The sequence below is a fragment of the Solanum verrucosum genome, unplaced genomic scaffold (genome assembly GCF_900185275.1).
Source record: "Solanum verrucosum unplaced genomic scaffold, falcon-dt-bn FXZP01000079.1, whole genome shotgun sequence".
In the NCBI taxonomy this organism is placed as follows: Eukaryota; Viridiplantae; Streptophyta; class Magnoliopsida; order Solanales; family Solanaceae; genus Solanum; species Solanum verrucosum.
This window is the reverse complement of record NW_026020368.1, coordinates 99,320-123,143: the sequence shown is the minus strand read 5'-3', so window position 1 is coordinate 123,143 and position 23,824 is coordinate 99,320. Positions and strand designations below refer to the sequence as shown.

The 23,824-nt window shown below is 33.1% G+C and overlaps 3 protein-coding genes across 3 annotated transcripts; all 3 read left to right on the top strand.

Moving 5' to 3' along the window:
* Positions 1-2,619: 2,619 nt before the first annotated feature.
* On the top strand, positions 2,620-3,948 carry LOC125838034 (zinc finger protein ZAT1-like). The gene has a single exon (XM_049517085.1). It carries the CDS (start codon positions 2,783-2,785, stop codon positions 3,698-3,700), a length of 918 nt encoding a protein of 305 aa, XP_049373042.1. The 5' UTR covers positions 2,620-2,782; the 3' UTR covers positions 3,701-3,948.
* Positions 3,949-9,217: 5,269 nt separating this feature from the next.
* Positions 9,218-19,115, top strand: LOC125838182 (O-fucosyltransferase 29-like). The gene is made up of 9 exons (XM_049517255.1): positions 9,218-9,814; positions 11,442-11,526; positions 13,930-14,006; positions 14,138-14,226; positions 14,359-14,548; positions 15,495-15,676; positions 16,708-16,810; positions 17,460-17,788; positions 18,331-19,115. The coding sequence occupies exons 1-9, from the start codon at positions 9,587-9,589 to the stop codon at positions 18,668-18,670; spliced, it is 1,623 nt and encodes a 540-aa protein (XP_049373212.1). The 5' UTR covers positions 9,218-9,586; the 3' UTR covers positions 18,671-19,115.
* Positions 19,116-22,468: 3,353 nt separating this feature from the next.
* Positions 22,469-23,794, top strand: LOC125838185 (probable aquaporin TIP-type RB7-5A). Its single transcript, XM_049517259.1, has 3 exons — positions 22,469-22,679; positions 22,852-23,102; positions 23,274-23,794. The coding sequence occupies exons 1-3, from the start codon at positions 22,553-22,555 to the stop codon at positions 23,646-23,648; spliced, it is 753 nt and encodes a 250-aa protein (XP_049373216.1). The 5' UTR covers positions 22,469-22,552; the 3' UTR covers positions 23,649-23,794.
* Positions 23,795-23,824: the final 30 nt, after the last annotated feature.

Genomic DNA, 23,824 nt, shown 5'->3' with positions numbered 1-23,824 from the left:
TATAATATCATTCAATCAATGAAAATCATTATAGCGGTGAACTCCCATAATATTTTGTAAGAAAATATTATGTATGAAAATAAAATAGTAAAAGTGCTTCAATTTACCGACGACCGGCCATCGAATTAAGTGTAGTACATAGTATAAACAGAAGAAAAAAACAATAAAAAGTAATTTTAAATAAACTTTAGCATGTACCATCAAACTTCGTTATAACAACTATTTGTTGTGATAATATTAATTTAAGTACTATAATAATTTGATTTTCTCTTAAACAGGTTGTAATGACATTACTTCTCTACAATAGCAGAGACATTATATTTATTATAATGATACACTCTTTGTGATATCTTGTAAAAAATATATTATGTATAAAAATGAAATAAAATAACAAATAATTTATGAAAAACGTTAATTATGCATATTGTAAATTTCAAATACAAATATCTAAAAGAAATATATATACATTTAATGATGCCGATTAGTTATAACATCACAAGAATATGTTATTTGTGTTTATTTTTCTTTCATTTTCATACTCTTTCTGACTTTTTAATTAAATTGATTGACAAATACGTCCATTCGTTTTGATATACAAAATTATTAAACTATTTTTTTACACGATTTTAATTATAACATCTGAATAAGATCTAATACATTGAATGGTATCTTCTCAATGCAACAATCATAAATTTTTCAGACTAAAATTATCACTTTAACGGAGTTAGATGTCACATATTCCCTATAAAAAGTTAAGGCAAGAGTTGCATGTTCACTTGCTCCTTCTTTCCACTCACGATCACGAGTAGTTAAATTTTATTTAATCTACATTTTTGTCAGCTCCATTAAAAATTAAATCACAACTTTTACCAAAATAAATTTAATGAAAATTTTAAAAATTCTAGGCTCATAAAAGAGTTCAAATGTTATTCACGCAATGTAATAATTTCAGATTATTTAAAATTTTAAAATATTTATATTATATTATATTGTATTATATTATATTCCAGTAGTTGTTTACCTTAAGTTTCGGTACATTTTTTTTAACAGTTTGATATTATTTGATAAATTATAATATGTAATTCACCATCTTTGAACCAGTTCCAACATATTATAGATTTTATCTTTTTTGAGTTACCATCACATATAGAGTAAGCCTTTATTTGCAATCATGTTTTAAGTAACGTAATTTAATTATATTTTAAGCAACTTGATTCTGTAAACAATTTTAGCACTAATACTAGTGGATTAAAAAATAATACTTCATCCTACTAGATTTATGTGTTTTTTTTATATAATTAAAAGACAATTTAATTAATTTTTAATGCTAAATTAAAGTAGATCAATTTAATATTTTAAAATTATACAAAAAATACTATAGATTGTAATTTTCTCATAACAACAAAATGAAAAAGTAACAACAACAAGATACTCTAAATAATCTTACAAAGTGGGATCTTCAGAGGATAGAGTGTATGCAGACCTTAATTCTACCTCAAAGATAAAGAGGCTGATTTTGATAGACCTTCAGCTCAAGAAAAAAAAAATTCAAAAGTAGTTCAGAAAAAGAAGTAATAGGAGTAAAAGAAATAACATATAGTAACATGAATGATATAATAGTCGAAGTACAAGACAACAAATAATAATAGAAATCGAAAGACCAAAATCTATAGGAGCAATACCATAATAAATCAACACAATGCTACTTACTAACCTTGTATTATAAGTCATGTCTTCTGCAACTTCCTATCTAAGACCATGTCCTCAGTAAATTGGATATGTATCATGTCATGTCTAATCACTTTTCCGTAATACTTCTCCGGTTTGCGTCTACCTCTCCTAAAGTCATTCATAGTCATTCACTCACACCTCCACACTAGGGCATCCAGACATCTCTTCTCACGTGCTTGAACCATCTCCATCTTACTTCTACCATTTTGTCCTCTATCGAAGTCACTCCCACCTTGTTTGGGATATCCTCATTTCCAATTTTATCTTTTCTAGAATGTCCACACATCCATCACAACATTCTCAATTCTGCAACTCTCAACCTCTGAATGTGACACTTCTTAATCGACCAACTCTCTGACTCGTACATTTTAAAATGTTAGTTAGAGTTCACATATTCTAAATTTCGAAAAACAAAAAAATGTGCCGGATGAAGTATATAAAATTTTGGAGATAAAACATGAGATTATTTCACTACACATTGGTTATACCTATAAATTAGTTCCAGAATACATTTTGTACTAATGACTCCCAAACTAAATTTAGAATATCCCATTTTCAAACTAAATAATCCCATTATTATAGTTTAGTGTGATATTCAAAATTAAATTTAGTCAACTGATCCAAGTGAAATATCCAAAATTAAAATTTGAAATTAAATTTTAGTGTACATTTTATTGATTGGTCAAGTAAAAAGTGATTGTAGTAATAAATTACTATTGAAAAAAGCAAATCACATCCAACTATTTATGGGTGATGGAAGAATGCTTGTTACCTACTTCTCCTCTTTAAAGCCTTTTATAAGTTCCCACTCCCACTCTACTTCCTCAACTCTCTCTTCCCCATTCAACCCAAGATAGAGAGAGAGAGAGAGAGAGAGCAACTTAGAGAGAGAAAGCATCAGGTAATAGCTATACATACACATCTACATGTATCTATCTATCTATGTTGTTATGAGCACTTTAAGCTTTTGTTGTATATAGACAGAGTGGGTACCAACTACTGAAAGCTTAATTAATCTGTGATCGATCTGTTTTGGTTTGTTGAACAATCAATGAGTATGGAGAAGCATAAATGTAAGCTCTGTTCAAGGAAATTCACAAGTGGTAAAGCTATGGGTGGTCACATGAGGTCCCATTTGAGGACTCTCCCACTTCCACCAAAAACTCCGCCGCAGAAGCATGATTCCGGTGGAGGCGGAGGCCGTAGCGAGTCAACTCTGTCGCTCTATTCGTTGAAAGAAGAAGAAGGGGAGGAAATCGGGGAAGAGAAACATTTGGGTTATGGGTTAAGAGAGAATCCGAAGAAGAGTTCAAGGATTGTAGATCCTGAGTTTATGGATGCTGGGTCAGTTGTACATGACAGGGATCAAAGTGAAACGGAGTCAACAAAGAAGCCGACTCGGAGGAGATCTAAGAGAACTCGAAGAATGTTTGTATCAGATGAAGCTGCTGTTGATGATCATCCAGAGGTGAAAAAAGAGAAATCAGCTGAATTTGAACCTGTAAGTTCGTTTTCCGATACTTCCCCTGAAGAAGACATTGCTGTTTGTCTAATGATGCTTTCTAAAGATGTCTGGAGAAATTCGAAATTTAGGGATCAAAATTCTAAAGAGAAGTACCAATGTGAGATTTGTAACAAAGTGTTGAAATCATCTCAAGCTTTAGGAAGTCACAAAACGATCCACAAGAAGAACAATTCTGAAGAACAGAACAAGGGTAAGTCGAGGGAATTGAGATTGAAGAATGTTGATGAGAAATTGCATGAATGCCCATTTTGTGGAAAAATATTTGGGTCAGGACAAGCACTTGGTGGACACAAAAGATCACATATATTGAGTTCATCAATCACTGCTTCTTCTTCATCAAAAGTTGGTGATAGCTTAATGGATTCAAGTTCTGCTAAATTCCCATATGGGTCTATAGATCTTAACATGCCTGCTCCAATGGAAGATGGAGATTTTAGCCATTAGAAAAGCAGAGCCCTTGTAGAAGATTATGGGAGGTCAAAGTTGTCACTCTCATTTTCTTTTCTTATTTGTTTTTACTTTCCATTAGTATTAACTTTGTTCAAATGGGTTCTGCTTGTTATAGAAAAAAAATTGATTTTTGATCCATTTTTAGCTCCTCTATTTTAGCGTTAGTTGTAAGTCACATTGCTTTGAAACCTTCGCAAGCAATCTGAAATCAGTTGTAGAAACAAACTACTGACAGAGATTGGCCTTGGGGCCCTAGCCTCTGTCTGTGCTGGCCGCTGGGGCTTAGGACGGTTGGGTGGGTGGGCAGGGGCGGAGCTAGTTAGATAAGGCGAGGGGTTCATGCAAACCCCATCAAAATCATCTTTTATATATATACAGTACAAATTCTGACTCCGCTATAAGGAGGTGGGGGATCCAACTATTGTAGGGGTAGCATAAAGTGATTGAAATTTTGGTTTGCCTTTAATTTGATTCCGACTTACATAAAAATGAGTCATGTTGTAATGTGGTGTTGCGATTAGTTTGCGCGTAATTCAACTTATTTCACCAAATAATTGGCATGAATTCTATGTTTTAATCATCTTCTTTTAGGAATGTAGAAATACTCATTTGAATATGTTGTATGGTCATATGAGTGTTGCTTGTGAATTGTGATAAAGAAAACAGTTTGGTCTGTGAAAATACAGCAAATATACTTATGGTACTTTTGGTGTTAACAGCTGGGCCTTGTGCTCTTTGAGCTTCTTCTATTTTTTGCTTCTTTTAATAGTGTATTTTTTTTAATTATATATATTGTGTAATTGGCTTTTTCCTCTCTCATGATTGCCTTTATGGTTTAGTTAGTAATAGTAGTTCTTCTCCATATGTGACTACTAGAAACTACATCTAACTGACCACATTGCTTTTCTGTTTCTCACTACTGTTTACTTTTTGTTTCAACATGTTTTTTCCATTCTGTCATAATTGTAGCATCAATTGGTTCAAAAGCCTAAAGACAGTACATATATGGTATAAAAAAATAATTATATTATCAGTATTGTTTAGCTATTACTACTATAACACATTGTTAGAAAGATACAATACTGATATTGATACTTAACAGAAACAAAATAATATTTTTTTTAAAATCATAAATTATTATGTGTCATGACAAGTCACTGTCTGGAATGGATAGAAATGTGAAATTGTTATGGTTGATCGCTCCCTAAAGTTATATGATCACTTTGAAATATGTGCACTCGTGATTAAAAGAATGGAGTGTCCAAAAAAAGAAAAGGGCAAGAATATAGATTAGAAATGGCTTTAACATTAATTATATTGATTAACTTTTAATTCGGAGTAACGGACTTTGACTGATTTTTAATTAGGAAAAATGAATTTGGACATTAATCTGGTATACATGTATTTAGACATATTTCGAATAAACACAAAATATCAAAAATACTTTTTACAAGTCCGGAGGTAAATTAGGCCTCACGTGTATCTCCATGTAGGTGAGAAATCGATCCATTTTGCCACGTAAGCTCATTTCTGATGTGCGCTGGATCATTATCTTTTTCTAGTTAATTAAAATAATACTTATTGAACTCTTAAATTTATTAGTATTGGGGATGAAGAGTGTTACATGTATATTCAAATCATATATATGTATATTATAATATTTTAGATCGTTATAATAATTTATAATCTTTAAATTTTGATATTTCTTTGAATATTATTTATATGCTTTATGTTCATAGTTTAAAAATATTTTACACTTTTAATGAATTCTAACTAAATTATTATAGAGAATGATAGATGATTACCATATCAAAAATTTATTTGTAAACATATGAAAAACTCAAAAAATAATAATTTAAAAAAAAAACAAAATAAAGAGCAAAGCTAGTGGTAATGGCATGCAATTGTTAAGGTAGTTGTCCGTCACATTTTAGTTATTAAAAATTACAATTCATAAATGATGAATTGAATGGCTGACTTTTCTCTGATTTCCGTGATTAGCTTCTCTTTATATATCTTCATGTGTTATGCAGTAATCTTATAAAAAATATATTATAAGTTTGTAACTTTTTTTTATCAATATAGTTAAAAATATGCATTTAGAAACATTGATCAAAATTTATATTGTTTAATTTTTAAAAAAAATTATAAAAATTATTTTGAAACGAAGAAAATACTATTCAGTCAGAAAAGGATTTTAAGTTTCTATTGCTGTAATTCCTTTCTTTAATTGCATTTGCATGTGGTTGCTTGTTTAATGTACTAGTACTGTATCTCCTTTAATTAGGTCCCAAAGATTCTTTATTAGAAATTTGAAACCCCTAAACCCCACAATAAAAAAGAAGATTTCTTTTATACAACTAAAGATTAAACAGTGTTGTTTAAGTAATGTGAGGTCAAAATCTCATGTTTACCTTTTTCTGTTACACAAACTTTGTTCTAAAGCAAAGCCTCCAAATCAATCTCATGGAAAATTTTAGAAGTAAAGCATAAATAGTGTGATTTTTCACCTCATCGTCCCACTTAGATGTTATTTTGGAGATATTTTTACCATGCACGAAACTTATGTGGGTAGGGAGGCTACTACTTATGAAAATGATTTTAGAAAATTATAATTTTATTAAAAGATTAGATCCTTGTGAATTTAGTAGAAAAGTTTTGATTTTTTTTTAGAGAAAGACGCCAAATTCTGATGAATTTATTAATAAAGTCTTTGAAATTTTTCTATCTTCTAAAGAATTCTAGTGAAAACTTATTATCTTGTTAGTATGAAGGATTTGCAGAAATATTTATCTGCATACTAGCTCCTAGGAAACTAGTACATAAAGGAGGACATTCATTTATCACTAATTAAGTGAATTTATTCAAGTTTTGAATAATATTAAAAGAATTCTTTGACAAATCTCTCTTTTCTTTCTTATCTAGCATTTTCTTAACGAACTTGAGTGTAGTAAGGTTGATTTGATAGAGCAAGAGATGTGAGCGTATTGCGTAAGATTGTAGCCCTTGGTTAGAGTATTGATTTCGATTTTTGAGTATAAAAAAAATCACGTAGGAAGTATTTTTCTTTAAATGTGTCTCACGATTAAATATCTAAAAGTGTTAGATTCTGTTTCCTCTTATTTTTTTATCCTCTCCTTCAAATACATTTGAATATGTCATACATATTCAAAAGGTAAAATTGATTAATTATTGAAAGATTCAAAAGTCGAATCCGAATCTAAAAAAATTGAACTAGACCATCTTCAACCATCAGATTCAAAGAAATAGAATCTCATATTCTTTTATTTCTTTAACTTCTCTTTCATATTCTATTTTTTTTCATTCTATTTTTTTCTATTCCTTTCAATATGCCTTTCTAGAACAATGTGTTGCTATTAGTCTGTTTAATACATTATATAAATCACCCTCGCTTGACATGTTCAACAAAATTGTATACAAAAATTATTTTCTATCTTTTTAATAATTTATATGATTGAAATTCTTGACCTCAAATTAATCTTGTTCTTCCCACATCTAACAAAATAAAAATACAATTATTAGACTTAAAATCTTTGGCTGTAAACGTGTTGACTCTTAATTAGCTCAACTAAATATATATAGTTCCTAAAGTTTGGTTAAAATTGATTTTTGGTCCAAAATTATCATTTACTTGTTGGTATCTGAGTGGTCCTCAAATCAACAGCTTTCAAAATATTCCATCTCGTGCAAGAATCATATGATGAAGCTGTGAGGGTAAATGTGGAAATAAATAACACAATAAGGAGAACAAGGAAAAGTCAAAATAGCTAACAAATTGTTGACCAAAAAAATTGAGTAGTAGAAGATTGGAGGGAGGGAAGAAGTAAAACATCATTTTAATTCTACCCAAACACTCAATATTCTAAATTAGTTAGTGCAAGTCCGTCTAACGGTAGTTGTCCAACAATACTTATCCAATTTAGAAAATTAAGAGATAATTTATCTTTTGTGTATATTTTACCTTTATTATTAAATATTATTTATCATCTAACATATTTCTCACAACATTAAATTTAATAAAGTCAAAGGATAAAATTGTAATATTACCCCTATTATTTATTATTTCTTAAGGATGTATCAAGTCAATAGTTGACAACTATTATTGGACAGAGGGAGTATATTATTATTACAAGACTTGATTAATTTCTTAGGGTGTTCGTATTCGTTAAAGAAATTTTTTGTCTTTGTCTAGTGAAGAGGTCTTTGTCTTTATACGTTTGTTTGAAAATAAAACGAGAAAATCAAGTAAAAATTCTATCTTTTTTCCAACTTGTTTGTAGGTGTATTTATTGCAAAAAAGTAAAATAACAACAATAACATACTAGTAGAATCTCACAAATGAAATTATCAGAGAATACTGAATAAAGTGCACACATACATTATCACAATCTCGTAAAGGTAGATAGACTGTTTTTAATAAAATTCTTAGTTAACGTTCTATCTTTCACACAAAAGTCTCTCTGTCTTCATTCCAATCACCGTAGTTCGATCGATCAACTATGCCATCCAATCTAACCATCACTCATAGGGGTCGTTTGGTTTGAAAATGAGTTATGATGGGATAAGTTATGTTGGGATAAGTTATGTTGGGATTAATTATGATGGGATAAGTTGTGTTGGGATTATTTTTTATTGAGTGTTTGGTTTGTTGTATTTAAAATAATAAATTTTAAGAACAATTTATTTGTTTACAAAAATGCCCTTCATTAATGTAAAAAGTGATATAACAAAAGGGTTGAAAGAGACATTTTTGTCATTTACCTATTTTATTCCGGGATAAGTTAACTCGGGATTACTATACCACCCAAGGAGAGGGATAACTTATCCCGGTACTAATTATTAATCCCGGGAGAAGTTTTCCCGAACTTGCCAACCAAACAACAAAATAAGCGGTACTATAATTTAATCCCGGGACTATTTGGTATTATCCCTCACGCCAAACGAGCCCATAAAGTCCTTTCCCTTCTAGTATAGTAGCCTTCATCGTTATTGAAACATAGGTCCTTGACAGATGGGAACGAAAAGAGAAAGAAGAAGATAGAAAGGTACAGTCCCAATTGGTATCGTCTATGGATTTTCTTTTGTGTAGCAATTTTAGAAATAAAGAAGAGGAAAATAGTGATGAAAAATAAAACGTAACAACTAACAAGAGAGATATTATAAAGCCTAAAAGACAATATGAACAACAACAAAATAGTGCAGCAGCTGAAACCTAGTAAACATATGATAATAATAGATATCGTAAAGTAAAACTACAAGAATAACACCAATACAACAACAAACACTTCACTATCTACTAAACTTATATCTTCATACACGACTTCCACACTCTACCATCTAAGATTATATCAGGAAAAAATAAAATTAAATCTTTGCAAAAACTCAAATCTCTAGTTTTTCATTTAATATAATGATTTTGAAGCATTTTCATTAATCATAAAACTACAGTCATAATGTTTTTATTTTTTTAAGACATCAGAGAAAAAGCTATCACACTCATGACTCCAAATTTGAGAACACTCCACAGTCTGCTAGATTTGTGAAACCCGCTCCTCTGCTTCTGCTGGAAAATTATTCAACATTCAACAGACGTAAAGAATTGATTTTGAGTTTTTTTTTTATTGATCAGTCTACCCGGATTTGAACTGGGCAAAAAAGGATTTGCAGAAGGAGTGAATTCAATCGTTTTTAATGGCTCTTGGACGGCCAACACCATTTATATAGACAGCAGAGTGGTGGGGACAGCTTCTTTTTGTATGTGATACTGATTAATTGTCCATTCCCTGTAGTGGGTTGATGTTAGTATGGTAATATGAGAGCAAAAGGGTATCAGAAAATCAAAATTAAGTAGCTGTAGATATGGGTGTGGCGAAAGTGTGGAGGTATAGTTGTGGGGTATTGGCTAATACCCAGAAGCAGCATTTCTTCTTTAGCTGTTGGTTATGGAGGCGACCGATCTCATGTACCAAAGTTTGTGGGTTCATGCTGTTTGCCTTAGGTTTGATTTCCCTCTTCACCGGTTATGTTGCATCCAATCTTGAATTGTACTCTCAGAGACTCGCCAAAGGTGCTTGGTTTTACAAACAGGTAATTAGAACTCTTGGCATAAACAGAATGGCTGATTTGACCTTGTTCTGACTATGTTTTCGACAAAGTTCGATTTTTTGGTAATGAAGAAAAGTTACTGCTGCTGTGTTGCCATTCTCTTCATGTTTGTGAGAGGGTATTCTTAGGGGAAACAGAGAGTAAGTACAATGTACTCCTTAGTCCTTACATCCTGGAATGGATTGGTAGGTAGCACAGAGTGTTAATTTGACTTACATATTATATTAGTAATAGTGGAAAAATATTAAATTTGAAAGTTTAGTTTGATAGAGGAAACATTACATGGCTTTTGAATAGATTAATGGATTTTAATTCTTGAAGGTTGTGTAGAAATGGGATAGTGTCAAACATGTTGGGACATTCCCAAAAGGAAAAAAAATAAGTACATAAATTGGGATGGAGTAATATTCGCGGAGCTGGCAGGGTCGCACCCAAAGCTCTTGACTTGAACTTACGCATTGAATGTTAAGCAGTATTAAAATACACCAACATGTATAAATCTATAACAAGTTCTCACATTATCTTGTTTAAAAGTAGTTCTTACTGTCACAAAGTAGTAGTTTAAGTAGATGCATTGCTTCTCTACTCTCATTGGATTAAAATTATGCATTGGCATGTTATGGTGGCTCTATTGTCTCCTTTGAGTATAGCCATGTGTGCTGAAGTTTTCATAGATATATTTGTCGGATTTTTGCTACTATAAAGTTTAGTATCTAGTATCTATTTTATCAATTCAATAGCAAGTTTTTTGGTGTAGACATCTTTTTTTTTTGAATAAGGTAACAATTGCATTAACAGTAAAACTTAGCATCCAAAAGGTGCTATGTTGAAACCTTTACAAACTGTGTTGAACCTCCAGAGCCATTATGTAGAAGACTTCTATTATGTAGCCTCAGGTTCTTTATGCCTAGACCACCCCGATCTTACTTAGAGTCAGAACATTCCTTCGTACAAGATTAATGCTTCAATTCTCCTTGTTATCTTGCTAAAGGAAATTTCTCCTCAATCTGTCAATCCTTTTTTCTACCCCCAGGTAATGGGAAGACGGACATCATATAAGTAGGAAGGCACCTTATGCAAAGTTAATAAGAGTTAGTCTACCACCTAAGGATAGGTACTGAGTTTTCCACCTTGACAATTTTTATCATACCTCTCTATAACCTCATTCCAGATTTCTTTTCATTTGTTCTTGGCACCAAAGGCATCTCCAAGTATTTTGTAGAAAGAACTCCCCCATTTTTATTTTTCTTGAGTGCCAAATTTGATGTTTAAGAATTTCAAAAAAAGAGTGAATTGTATGTAAACTCTGTTGAACAGTTTAAATTCACTTTCAACTCGCTTTTTGCTTTTTGGAATGGTTAGAATTCCAAGAGAGAATTCAGAATCCCATGTTATAAATTTTCTGGTGAGTAATGGAATGCTTTTTTTCTGTCGGATGACTCAGTAATGAATGAGTTTTAACGGTTCCTTGCAATCTGACCGAAGTTTGTAGGAAAAACTAAAGTTTCTGGCTCCAACAGTAGCGGCTATGAAGTTGAAATATTAGTTTTTGCTTTGCCTATCCAGGTATTTTGAAGCATCACGTGTTCTGTTACTTGATATATTTTAGGATGGGGACGCACCAATTGATATTTGGAAGTCAAGGTATTCAACTTCTTACTATGGATGCAGTGAGAGAGGCCCTCGCTTTGCTTGTACGTATAACATAAATGCTTTTGCGTGGTTTCTTTCAGATATTTACTGTCCTAACCGTTTATGATGTTGTCACTCATATCATGTATTGTGTTTAGGCAATGCTATTTTGTTTTTTCATAATCTGAAAGTTAGGGCTTAGAGTTTTCGATTTCGATGCTTTGGACATCTTAAAGGGGTTATGTAAATTGGTTATTTACATCTTACATTATGATCTTAACGATTATGTAATCATATGATCTACTGACATGTAGATAAAAAGTAGAGTATGTCTGATTGAAGAATTGAGTGAGAAGAGGTCAGGGAGAAAATTGGTTTCTCCATGCCAGAAGAATATACCCTTTGTTTCTTATTATTTTGATAAAAGCCTTTGTTTCATATTATTTGGCATGGGAAGGACGAGAGTGAGCCTGCCAGCATCCAACTTCTCAGGATAACATTTTCACTTTTGTTTCCCACACTTTTTTATTCCCTAAAGGAAGTAGTCCTTTTTCGTCTTTGACCATGACTCCCCTACCTTTCCCTTCAACTGCCTGGCTAAAGCATAAAGAAAAGTCCTGTTTCTTAAGTTGGTGAATTTGAACTCAAGGTTGTGTCTAATATTGCTATTGAAGTGTAGATATGGAAGCCTGGTTAAGTTGGTGATCAAGATGTCTAAACAAACCCCGTCATGCCCCAATCTGGAATCTAGAACAAGAGATGGAGGGAGGGAGGAGGGGGGTTCGTTAGTAGTTTGCTGCTCTTACTGGGTCTAGAACAAAACCTGCGTGTAACGTTAACTGGGAGAATGCCACACCTGACACTGAGAAAGCAGGTAAAAATTGTCAACAAATGATAAATTTCTATTAAAATATGTTGCATGTATGTAGCTAATTTATGAATAAAAGTATCCTTATTCAAGGACGCACACATATGTAGCAGTTAATCAATTACAGTTGGTCTGAACTCAGCAGTCTCTAAATGACTGCATTCATAGATTCATATAAACCGAATTACTGGACTGCTGCATTTTCCTCAAACTGTGTGTGCCGCAGAATTAGTATAACTTGAAACTGCGTATTTGACTTTGTGTCCATGTTCCACTAACAACTCAAACAAATGGTTTTTCATGGGGCTGCAACTATTCATACTTTGGTCTTTTCTTGTGCCTGTTCCATTGGCTAATCATTGCATCTTACACCACATATGGATTTCATATATTACTTGGATGAGCCGATGACATTTATAAACCAAGCTAAACTTATTACCTCCAACGGCTAATTTCTTGCAAGCCATATGATACACAAAATGGTATTCCAAAGTCCAGCCTTGTGATCATTAAGTTGTAAGGGTCATAAGTGACAAGTCATCAAGCAGTTTCTTGATTACCAAAATGTTATGCTTGTTCTAGCAAGAGACAACAACATCAACTTCTCTGCCTCTATCCCAAACTAGTTGAGGCCGTCTGTATGAATTGTCTACATTGCTCCGCTCCATTTGGGCGCGTATTCCGCTACTCAATAATTTGTCTTTTATGACAAGTCAAACATTCTCTTAAACTAGGGATCCCTAAATTGCACGACTATATGTACATATCGTACAATCTCTAACCATGCTTAAAATATTATAGTCATACACAGGACCTGATGCAAGTGTGCCATTAACAACTATCTATATCTCCAGCTAGTTTGTTTCTTTTTTTTCTTGTACGTATACTTTGCTTTTGTTGTGATCCGTCTTCGTTAAGTCCACAAGAATTCCGCGGAAATTGTAGGTCAATTTAGATAACTTATTTCTATATAATTTTAGGTCTACCACATTCCCTTTAACATCTTCAATAATCATTGTGTTGCACGGACAGCAGTGCGTTTGTATGTGTACATTGGACATAACTACACTATCTTAAGCGAGTTTCTCTCATTTTCTTTCTCTATATATGCTACTTGCACCTGTAGTCTGATTTGATCCTTTGTAATCTTGATTTATTTCTCTTTCCAACAAGAAGGCGAAAAGAAGGTAAATGAAAAGGAGATTTGCTGCATTGCCTGTTCTAATGTGTTTTGTCTAATTTATAATCTTAGTCTTATCTCATGTCCCATCGGTTTGTTAAAGTAGAGAGTAGCCTTATTGTCACATGTCATCCTCATAGATATGTAGAAGTGAATAAAATATTGTTAAGGTCTGCCATTGCATTGGATTATACTGTATTGCCTTGTTTGATATGTGATACAAATAGGAGTTAAAACATAGTTTTTCAAAAATTTGATGTGCACTTGCAATTGGTCATTGTGATAATTGCCAAAAGGCTTTCTCCTGCCTATTTAGCTTTGAACTTCACTTTTATTCTTCTGTATCTCATAATTCTGGTAGACTTCAAATTTTACTGAGAATACCTTGGTCTGTAACTTTTCTCAAATGAAATGTAGCTGCTGTGAATGTGCGATCTTCAAATGGATATCTACTTATTGCAACTAGCGGAGGACTCAACCAACAAAGGACTGGAGTAAGTATGCTGTTCTTGACTTGATATCATCCATCAACTGATCTTTTGTATCTCTCAAACAGTTTATGTTTGCTCATTTAATATCTGTATCATAATAGTCTAACATTTGGAGTCTATCTTGTGCTTACCAGATAACTGATGCTGTAGTTGTAGCGCGGATTCTTAATGCCACTTTAGTCGTACCTGAGTTGGATCATCATTCATTTTGGAAGGATGACAGGTTGGTGGGCATTTTGTACTTATTTTGAGGAGCCTGTCTGTTGCATAAGTTTATAGTGGATCGTAATAACAGAAGCAAGTTTGACTCTATCTCTCTCTTTCTCTTTCACTGAGATATCCTGTTATCCTGCAGTGATTTTTTCGACATCTTTGATGTTAAATGGTTCATCTCTTACCTTGCGAAGGATGTCACTGTTGTTAAAAGAGTTCCAGAGAAGGTCATGAGGTTAATGGGAAAACCTCCATATACCATGCGCGTTCCTAGAAAATCAGAACCTGAATATTACGTGGACCAAGTATTGCCAGTACTCTTAAAGAGACGTGTAAGTAAAAGAAAAGCAGAACAGTTGAATCTGTTTTTTTAATCATATTTGCAATCATTTACACACCTATACTAGCTGGTTTTCTATCTCAAACCTCATATTTTCCAGAAAACTATAAGTGAACTTGAAGGGAATGTGATCACTCTTCTGGATCTCTTATTCAATTAGCTGTTTAGGCAGTCAAGTCGCCGAAACCTAAGTTATGTTTTGTTTCAGGATTCTCACTTCTTTACTTTCCTAGAAATTAACTTGAGCACATGTTTGGTGTATCTATTCTCAATCTCAGAGATGTAATATCAAATATGGCACATATAAATCTGTTTGGAAATCATTGTTCTGGCGAGTAAGTCATTTCTATGTTTTCTCTGGGAATAGCTATATCATGGTACAGTTGGAGCATTTATCTCTTGTTCTAAAAGCTATATCAGATGGCTTGTGTTGAGGTCATAAATTTACATGATCATGACATTTTGTGATGTTTATATAGGTCTGTATGGATAATGGTATTCTGGAATGGACGATAATTTGTTTCCTTGGTAATTGAGGGAGTGAAAGAGGCAAAAACTGGGTGGAAAATTTATCAGGAACATTGAAATGCATGTAATATATGTTTTACCAAACTTAGAAAGCACGTTTAGCAATCAACCAAATTTCCTCAATTATAGTCTCAAATCCATTTTTATAAATGTGTATCATACTTGTCACCAACTATGAATTTTACGGATTGACACAATCTTGTAAATGTTATTTAAATTTTACTGGAGCTTTCCTTGTTTTAGATGTCCTTCAGTATATATTAACGACTTCAAGAAGTGAAATGGTACGGTTCATGGTACACACAATTTAACATTTTATTATCATAGAGTATACAAGTCAAAACTTGATAGTAAAAAGTAGATGTTTATGCTCAGGTTTTATTGATGTTTGACCTCCAAATTGTGTGCAGGTTCTTCAGTTGACAAAATTTGATTTTCGGCTTGCTAATGACCTTGACGAGGAGCTACAAAAATTGCGTTGCCGTGTGAATTATCATGCTTTAAGATTTACTAAGCCCATAAGGAATTTTGGTCAGAAACTTGTAGTGCGTATGCGAAAAATGGCAAGACGTTTCGTTGCAGTTCATTTGAGGTTTGTTTGACTTGCAGTGTTGCGAAATTAAAATTTGGTTTCTTTAACTCTGCTTAGCAATTTTTCAAAGCAAAGCCAGAATTTTGGAACTGAAAATTAGTGCTGCAACTTTTAGGATTTTGTTCTTGATATGATGTCAGAACAGGAGATACTTTCTTTTCCCTCAAATCCGCCTTTTTTTGTGGTTAAAGTTCCAATTCTGCTTTATGATGGCAGTAGCAACCAAAAAATGATTACAGGAACAAGGGGCTGTATTGGCTAAATTTCCTTGTACCTAACCGAAAGAATGGACAATCCCATTTGTTTACATTTGAAGCTTAGAAGAAAAGAAACTGATGATTTTCCTATGTTGGTCGGCTTAATATTCTGAATAATCTTATTCATAAAAAGAATCTCAAAATGCTGTACAGTTTCCTGTCAGTGATCCTTCAGGCTCTATTCATAATTTTAAGAAGTGCATATCAGCATGAGGTCAAGTTTGTGTGTTCTGGGGATAATATAACACAATCTATGGGGATAATAGAACACATTCCTGGTAATGAGAACTTGGACAGATGTAGAGTGAGCAGCAAAATCCATGTTTTCTTTTGTTGAAAGGAAAAAAGCTATATTTTGACCTTCATACTTTTTTTTTTGAAACTGATAAGCTTAACCTTCATACTTCATAACTATTTTGACCTTCATACTTCATAAATCATAGCTATGTTGCTCAAACTCTTCAAAAATGTCGACGGGTGACTGTCGGATCCTCCAAAAGTAGTGCATTTTAGAAGGATTTGACATGGGTGCGGCAATATTTTTGGAGAGTCTGAGCAACATAGCTTCATAATACTCAAATATCTGTGCTAGCTAAGTAAGCATTAGATGTGTGTTTAAATTACAATTTGTACCTTTTTTCCTTCGGTAACATAGAATTTCAAATCTTTCTGATGTTATTCCTTATACATGTCCATTACCCAGGATAACTCCTTTTACATTTATGCTTTCCATTGGCACTTTCTATTTGTTGCTCTGATGTATTTATATTTCAGGTTTGAACCTGATATGCTAGCATTTTCTGGGTGCTACTACGGCGGGGGTGACAAGGAAAGAAATGAACTGGCTGAGATAAGAAAAAGATGGGCTACTTTACCTGTAGGATTTCTTTCCTTAAAGAATTATGACTTTGTACTTACTATTCAGCAATTTAATCGACTTTTCCTTTATCATATTAGAGCTTGTAAGTGTTAAATATAATAAGAAGTGGGACTTCTGAAGAAATAGTTTTCCCAGAAATGCGAAGGCCAGAGCTTAATCTTCCCCCTAGGGTGGGGAAGGGTGGCCTACTCATTTTGTGTACTATGGTGTCAATCTGGGATTCTAGAATTGTCAGTTTATTGCCATACCAGTGAACTTTGTTAATCTGTCTTGCTGAGCAACTGTTTGCGGCACATTGTTCTTCGTTATTCTATGTGAGTATTACACAGTTAGAGGGTACTGGGTTTTATAATGCCTTATTTTGTTAAGAGTAACTTGGACAGATGTTGTGTGGTATTTACAGGATTAATGAATGATTGTTTTACACCTATATCTTTGTTGTTCCGTTTGTAAAAGAAATATCCACTCAATTAAAGTTGTATGAATAGCCAATACCACTAAATGTGGGTCTTATTATTATATGCTTAATATAAGTAATCATATTACTTCAAAAACAAGAGTGGAGTGCAGACTGGTAGCGCCCCTCCCCCTCAGAAAACCTCTCCATACTTTTTGATAACAGATGTTCTATCACTTGTGGCTTCAGGAGCTGATCCCTGATGAAGAGCGAACACGAGGAAGATGCCCCTTAACACCCCATGAAGTTGGACTTATGCTGCGGGCGCTTGGATTCAAAAATGACACATATCTTTATGTTGCATCCGGTGAAGTATATGGTGGAGAAAAAACTCTGCAGCCACTAAAGGAGCTGTTCCCAAACTTCTATACCAAAGAGATAGTTGCTGGTGATGAGCTGAAACCTTTTCTTCCCTACTCTTCTCGTCTTGCAGCAATCGACTATGTTGTGTGTGATGAAAGTGATGTCTTTGTAACCAACAATAATGGGAACATGGCTAAGATCCTTGCTGGTAGTAGGTGAGGATTTTCACTTGTTTTTCTTTTTAGCACTTTCACATATCTGATCTAATATTTGTTCATTGGGGACATGTTTTTCATGCTTAATGGTGCATGTGTCTAATTTATTGAACTACTACATTAAGCAAAAAGGAGAAACAAATTAAGATCCTAAAGCGCATTGTACTGAAGGTCCACCACCCCTGCCACAACATACCAAGTGTGATGCCACAAGTAAGGTCTGGAGAGGGTAAAAAGGTTGTTTAAACTTAGCAACCAATATGGAGATCAAGTTTGCTGATTCTTAGTACTTTCAGATTAGATGTGATTTAAACTCCGGCCTATTTCTTTGGAAATAGGTTAATACTGGAACTGTAAGTGTTCAATTTCAACGTCTGTTAGTATGCAAATGGACTACGAGTTAAGAGCTGGTCTTTTCACAATGATATATAGTGGCAACTCAGAAATTTGTAAATTGTAACTTCATTACAAATAGTTTCGATTCCTGTTCCTATCTTCTTTTTTTCACAATTAAGCTAATTGTTTTCTTGGTCATACCATAGGAGGTACATGGGGCACAAGAGGACCATCAGACCAAATGCCAAAAGACTCAGTGCTTTGTTCCAGGCTCGAAATAAGATGGACTGGGACACATTCTCTAGAAAGGTGAAATCATGCCAAAGCGGATTCATGGGTGAACCTGAGGAAGTGAGACTGGGCCGTGGAGAGTTTCATGAATATCCATCCTCGTGTATCTGTAAGACACCATTCAATCATTCAAATTTCATAGAAAAATACAACAATCATACTCCCAGTGCAAATCCAAGTCTTCTGGATTCAAGATATAGGTACATACGCAATAGCAGCGACCTTGATGATAAGATCTTGCAGAAACTGTATTAGTGGAGGAAATTTGACAGGACAGATAAAGATATTATTATAAGAGACCCCTAGGACCTGGAGAATTAGTTCAATTGTAAAGACGCAACACGTCATGGACTTGAACCATGTCAAGCAAAAGGCATATTATTTATATTTGGAGGAGGGTAGGGGGGCAGGGAATATACTCCCTGAAGTTTCAGACCTGTGCGCGAAGTGCACTCAAGCCACAAGCCTACAGAATGAGTGAATCGTTGATCTGACTATGTAAGTTACTTGGGTAAGTGTTGTACCATTGTCATTTTGACACTGTATTTAAGTGCCTTCTTTTGGCAGAACTTGAGGGACTGAATCCCTGCACTTGACACTGTCATTGTCCAGATTTCGTGTTTTTGGTTCACCGCTGTTTCTCTAGAAAGCGATTTTTGATGTGCTGCAATTGTTAATATACTTTTCTGTAAGATATGTATACAGCAAAAAAGAGAGAAAAAAGAGAAGAAACGCAGTTACTACTGTTTTTACCTTTGTATTCGGGTTGTTTTTAACTTCTCAATACACCATCCAATGTTCCAACACCCCAGGAAAAGTAAATTATGAAAACTTCCATTCCCAATTTTCATTTCATCTCTATAATAAATGTAGACTAGAAATATCAAACACTAGACATGATAGCTTTGTAGATATGTATGTGGGTTGAGCAGAATCATTTGAAAGCTATTGCCCTCCTTGGTTACTTGCAGAAAAAAAATTGCTAATGTATACCTTCTTTGTACAGTCAGACATCTCGATAATGACAATATTTTTCAGGTTATATGTTTTCTACAATAACATTACAGTCAGACATTTCGATAACGACAATATTTTTCAGGCTATGTTATATGTTTTCTATAATAACATTTCAATATAGTAACAAAAAATTGTAGGGACAAACAATATTGCTATAGGATGGGTTTGACTTGCACTTTCTAAATAAAATCGTTTACCTTTTCATTTAAAAAATGTTTATGAAAAAGATCTTTCATCTTGTTTGAAAAACCAGATAAAATACGAGCTTTGGAAAAACATTTTAACTTCTTGAAGAGCTAAAAATTATATTTTTTTGATTAAAAAAAATAAAATGGTACTGCACTAATCCAATACCTGCCACACAAACTTGTAACCAAAAAAACAAAAAAGATGTACGCAATACATATATCAAGTCTTACCTTATGAGTAAATTTTTTAAAAAAAGTATTTATCTTGAATTATTATTTTCTATGCCATGCAACTTATAATATTAGCGGACGGTGGGGGTTGAGGTACCACTGTACCAGGGTGATATTTTGGTAATAATTTATAGTAAAAGTTGAAAGTAATTTTTACTTTTTCATGTTTTTTTATGACGAGAGAATCGACACATTAGGCCTCATGTAATAAGCTCGATTAGAAGGTTAATCCCTATTTTTGCAGATAAGGAATTTTGAATTTGAGATCTCCCTTATGAAAGTTTGAAGTCAAACCATCTGAGCCACCCAGAGGGTTCAACTTTTCCATGTTTGGTAGTCAAAATGTTTTGGAAAATATTTTTTTAGGGAAACAAGTTTCAATAAAATAAGAAAAATGACTTTCCTAATGAAGGTAAAGGAAATAAGTTTCATAAATGAAATTCTAAATTAATTATCTCCTCCGACTCATCCAACCCATGAACCCTCGAACCCTCTTTCTCACCCATCCCCATAATTTTTCTAGATTACATATAAGTATTTTTGAAATAATATTTTTTTTATTTACCAAATATTTAATAAATTAGTAAAAACAATTTATTTTTCGAAAAAAAAATTCCTCGATACCAAACCCACCCTAGGTATCATTTTCAAAAGTTTAAGATAATCAAACAGTAGACAATAATTTATTAAAGAGAATAATAATTGGTTAAGAATTGGGAACTATTCCAAGCACATCCATCATTATACTTAAATTAAATTATCATTATCATAATCATCAACATAAATATTATCATGATTCTCTTGCACCTTGGCACGTCATTTTAGTTATTCTAAAGAGGAAATCGTTTTTTTTTTTCCGCTCATGACAACATCTAGTACTTGTACTATTCTGGAGTTTACCTTTTCTTCTCCTCTTATTTTTTTCCTCTAAAAAAATGGGAGGATCACTTTTTAAATTTTGTACTCCATTAATTAAGCTTATCTAAATAGTATTTTAAAAATTCATTTCTTAAATACCAATACAATGTAATGTAATTTAAAGTTAGAGGGGTAAAAGTTTCACATTGGTTGAGGAATAAACTGACGGTCTGCTTATATGGACTTGAAATTTTTTTCCTCGTGAGCTAGCTTTTGTGATTAAGTTAAACCTAGATACCATATTTTTACATGACGTTAAAATCAGATCCATCCCGAGCTTATGAAACACCATTGAGAGTCCAATTTGCAAGAACTTCTCACACAAAATGTAACCTTTTTTTCTTTTCGTTTTTTAAACACTCGTGAGTAGTTGATGTGATATAAAATATTTTTTTAAAAATAAAATATTATCTTATACGCATTAATATTTTTCTATATCATTTTTTAATATATGGTCGGCTATTACAATAGTGACTTATACTATTTGTGGTGCGTAAAAATGAACAATTTTTAGTAAATATTTTACAACCATACCAAACACAACCTCATTATACATAAAACTTCATTATAATTATCATGATCATGATTAACACTAATGTAATGATTTTTATGTGCTGGAACGTCATTTTAGTTTTTCTAAATATGAAAATAAAATTGTTCTTGACATCAGACATCTAGTTTTATACGTTAGTGGAGCTTACCTTTTCTTCTCTTTTTTTTTTCCTTCTTAATTAAAAAAAATTATCACTTTTTAAATGTTGTATTGGTTGAGCTTATCTAAACATAGTTTTTTAAATTCATTTCTTGAATGTTCATTACAATGAAATATAACTTAGGGTGTGTTTGGTAAGAAAAATATTTTTCAAATTTCTTTTTATGTTTAATCAGTCAAAAATTTATATAACATTTTTCTCTTAAAACAAATTTCTTTAAAATGAGAAAACTGACTTCGAGTATGAAAAAAAAGTTTCCTAATTGACATTCCACTCCTCTCCATCCCACACCCAACTCTATAGCCCCCAACTCCACACCCTCACCCCCAACCCTCATAATGTTTGCCTACGGTGACGGATCTATCACTAATTGTGTAGTTTCTTGAGAAGTAATAACTTTTGTACAAACCCATTATTTAAAAATAAATTAAATATTTATAAAAATTTCATTGTAAACAACTATTATCGTATATTAACTTGCGATTATTATAGAAATTCATAATTTTTTTTTTCTTATGACAAGGGAAACCCACAGCCGCTACCCTTTGGGTGCGCACAGGGTAAAACTTCGCTCCTATGCAATAACTCGCAAACCACACAGGAGAGAAATTCATAAATTTTAAATTCCAAATCTACCTAAATTTAACCAGATTATATAAAGATAATGTCTTCTGTATTTATTTATCAAACACCAAAAAATTCAATAAATATTTTCATTAGTACCAAACACCAAAAAATTCAATAAATATTTTCATTCAGTCAAACACACCCTTAGACGTTTCAATGAAACCATTAATATGTACTATAATGTAATGAATATAAATCAAAAAAAGCGTATGGGCGGTTGGACGGCGCCAATCATTTGCCGGAGTCTACTAAAAATAGGGCCCCATGGTCGGCAAAACCTAACACATTACTACTATTTTTTTTCCAAGTCTACTATGGATATATAAAGAGAGTTTATGTGAAACTATGAGAACCATCAAGTTTTAAGCAAAAGCCAATTTGCAAGTGACTTAAAATTGAACTTTCTTTAATTTAGCTACATTCTTTAGTGAGAGCCAAAAAAAATGGTGAAGATTGCCTTTGGTAGCATTGGTGACTCTTTAAGTGTTGGATCATTGAAGGCCTACTTAGCTGAGTTTATTGCCACTCTACTCTTTGTATTTGCTGGTGTTGGATCTGCTATAGCTTATAGTACGTCACATTTTCTCAACGTTATACACATATTATATATAAATTATATATTTGTGCATTTCTATAAAATGTTATTTTCACGACTTGAACGTGTGACAAATTTGATCACATGGAGACAATCTTTGTCAGAATATATAGTACTAATGCAATTTTTTCTTTTTTCTTTTTGCAGATAAGTTGACTTCAGATGCAGCACTTGACCCAGCTGGTCTAGTAGCAATAGCTGTGGCTCATGCATTTGCATTGTTTGTTGGGGTTTCCATGGCAGCCAATATCTCAGGTGGACATTTAAATCCAGCTGTCACTTTGGGATTGGCTGTTGGTGGAAACATCACCATCTTGACTGGCTTATTCTACTGGGTTGCCCAATTACTTGGCTCCACAGTTGCTTGCCTCCTCCTTAAATATGTCACTAATGGTTTGGTATGTTGTTTCACTATTAACATACTATTAAGTTAATTAAATCCTATTATTAGTCTAATTAGAGGTTGGGCGACCGTGTTGTACTAAGCTTACAAGCTGATCAAATCAGGATCAATTTTTCAGCTACTTTTAATTGGCTAACCAAACGGGTTCGTTATTGGATTTTTGCAGGCTGTTCCAACTCATGGAGTTGCTGCTGGGATGAGTGGAGCTGAGGGAGTAGTTATGGAAATAGTCATTACCTTTGCACTTGTCTACACTGTTTATGCCACAGCAGCAGATCCCAAAAAGGGCTCACTTGGAACCATTGCACCCATTGCAATTGGGTTCATTGTTGGTGCCAACATTTTGGCAGCTGGCCCATTCAGTGGTGGGTCAATGAACCCAGCACGATCATTTGGGCCAGCTGTCGTTGCTGGAGACTTTTCTCAGAACTGGATTTACTGGGTCGGACCACTCATTGGTGGAGGATTGGCTGGGTTTATTTATGGAGATGTTTTCATTGGATCCCACACCCCACTTCCAACCTCAGAAGACTATGCTTAGAACAAAGAAGAAAGAAGAAGTCTTCAACAATGTTTTCTTTTGTGTGTTATCAAAAATGCAATGTTGATTTTAATTTAAGCTTTGTATATTCAGTTATGCAAGAAGTTTGTTTCCAATGAAATATCCTGTTTGGTTCATTTTGACAACGGCTGGTTTTGAACTTTTGACCTTGCTTG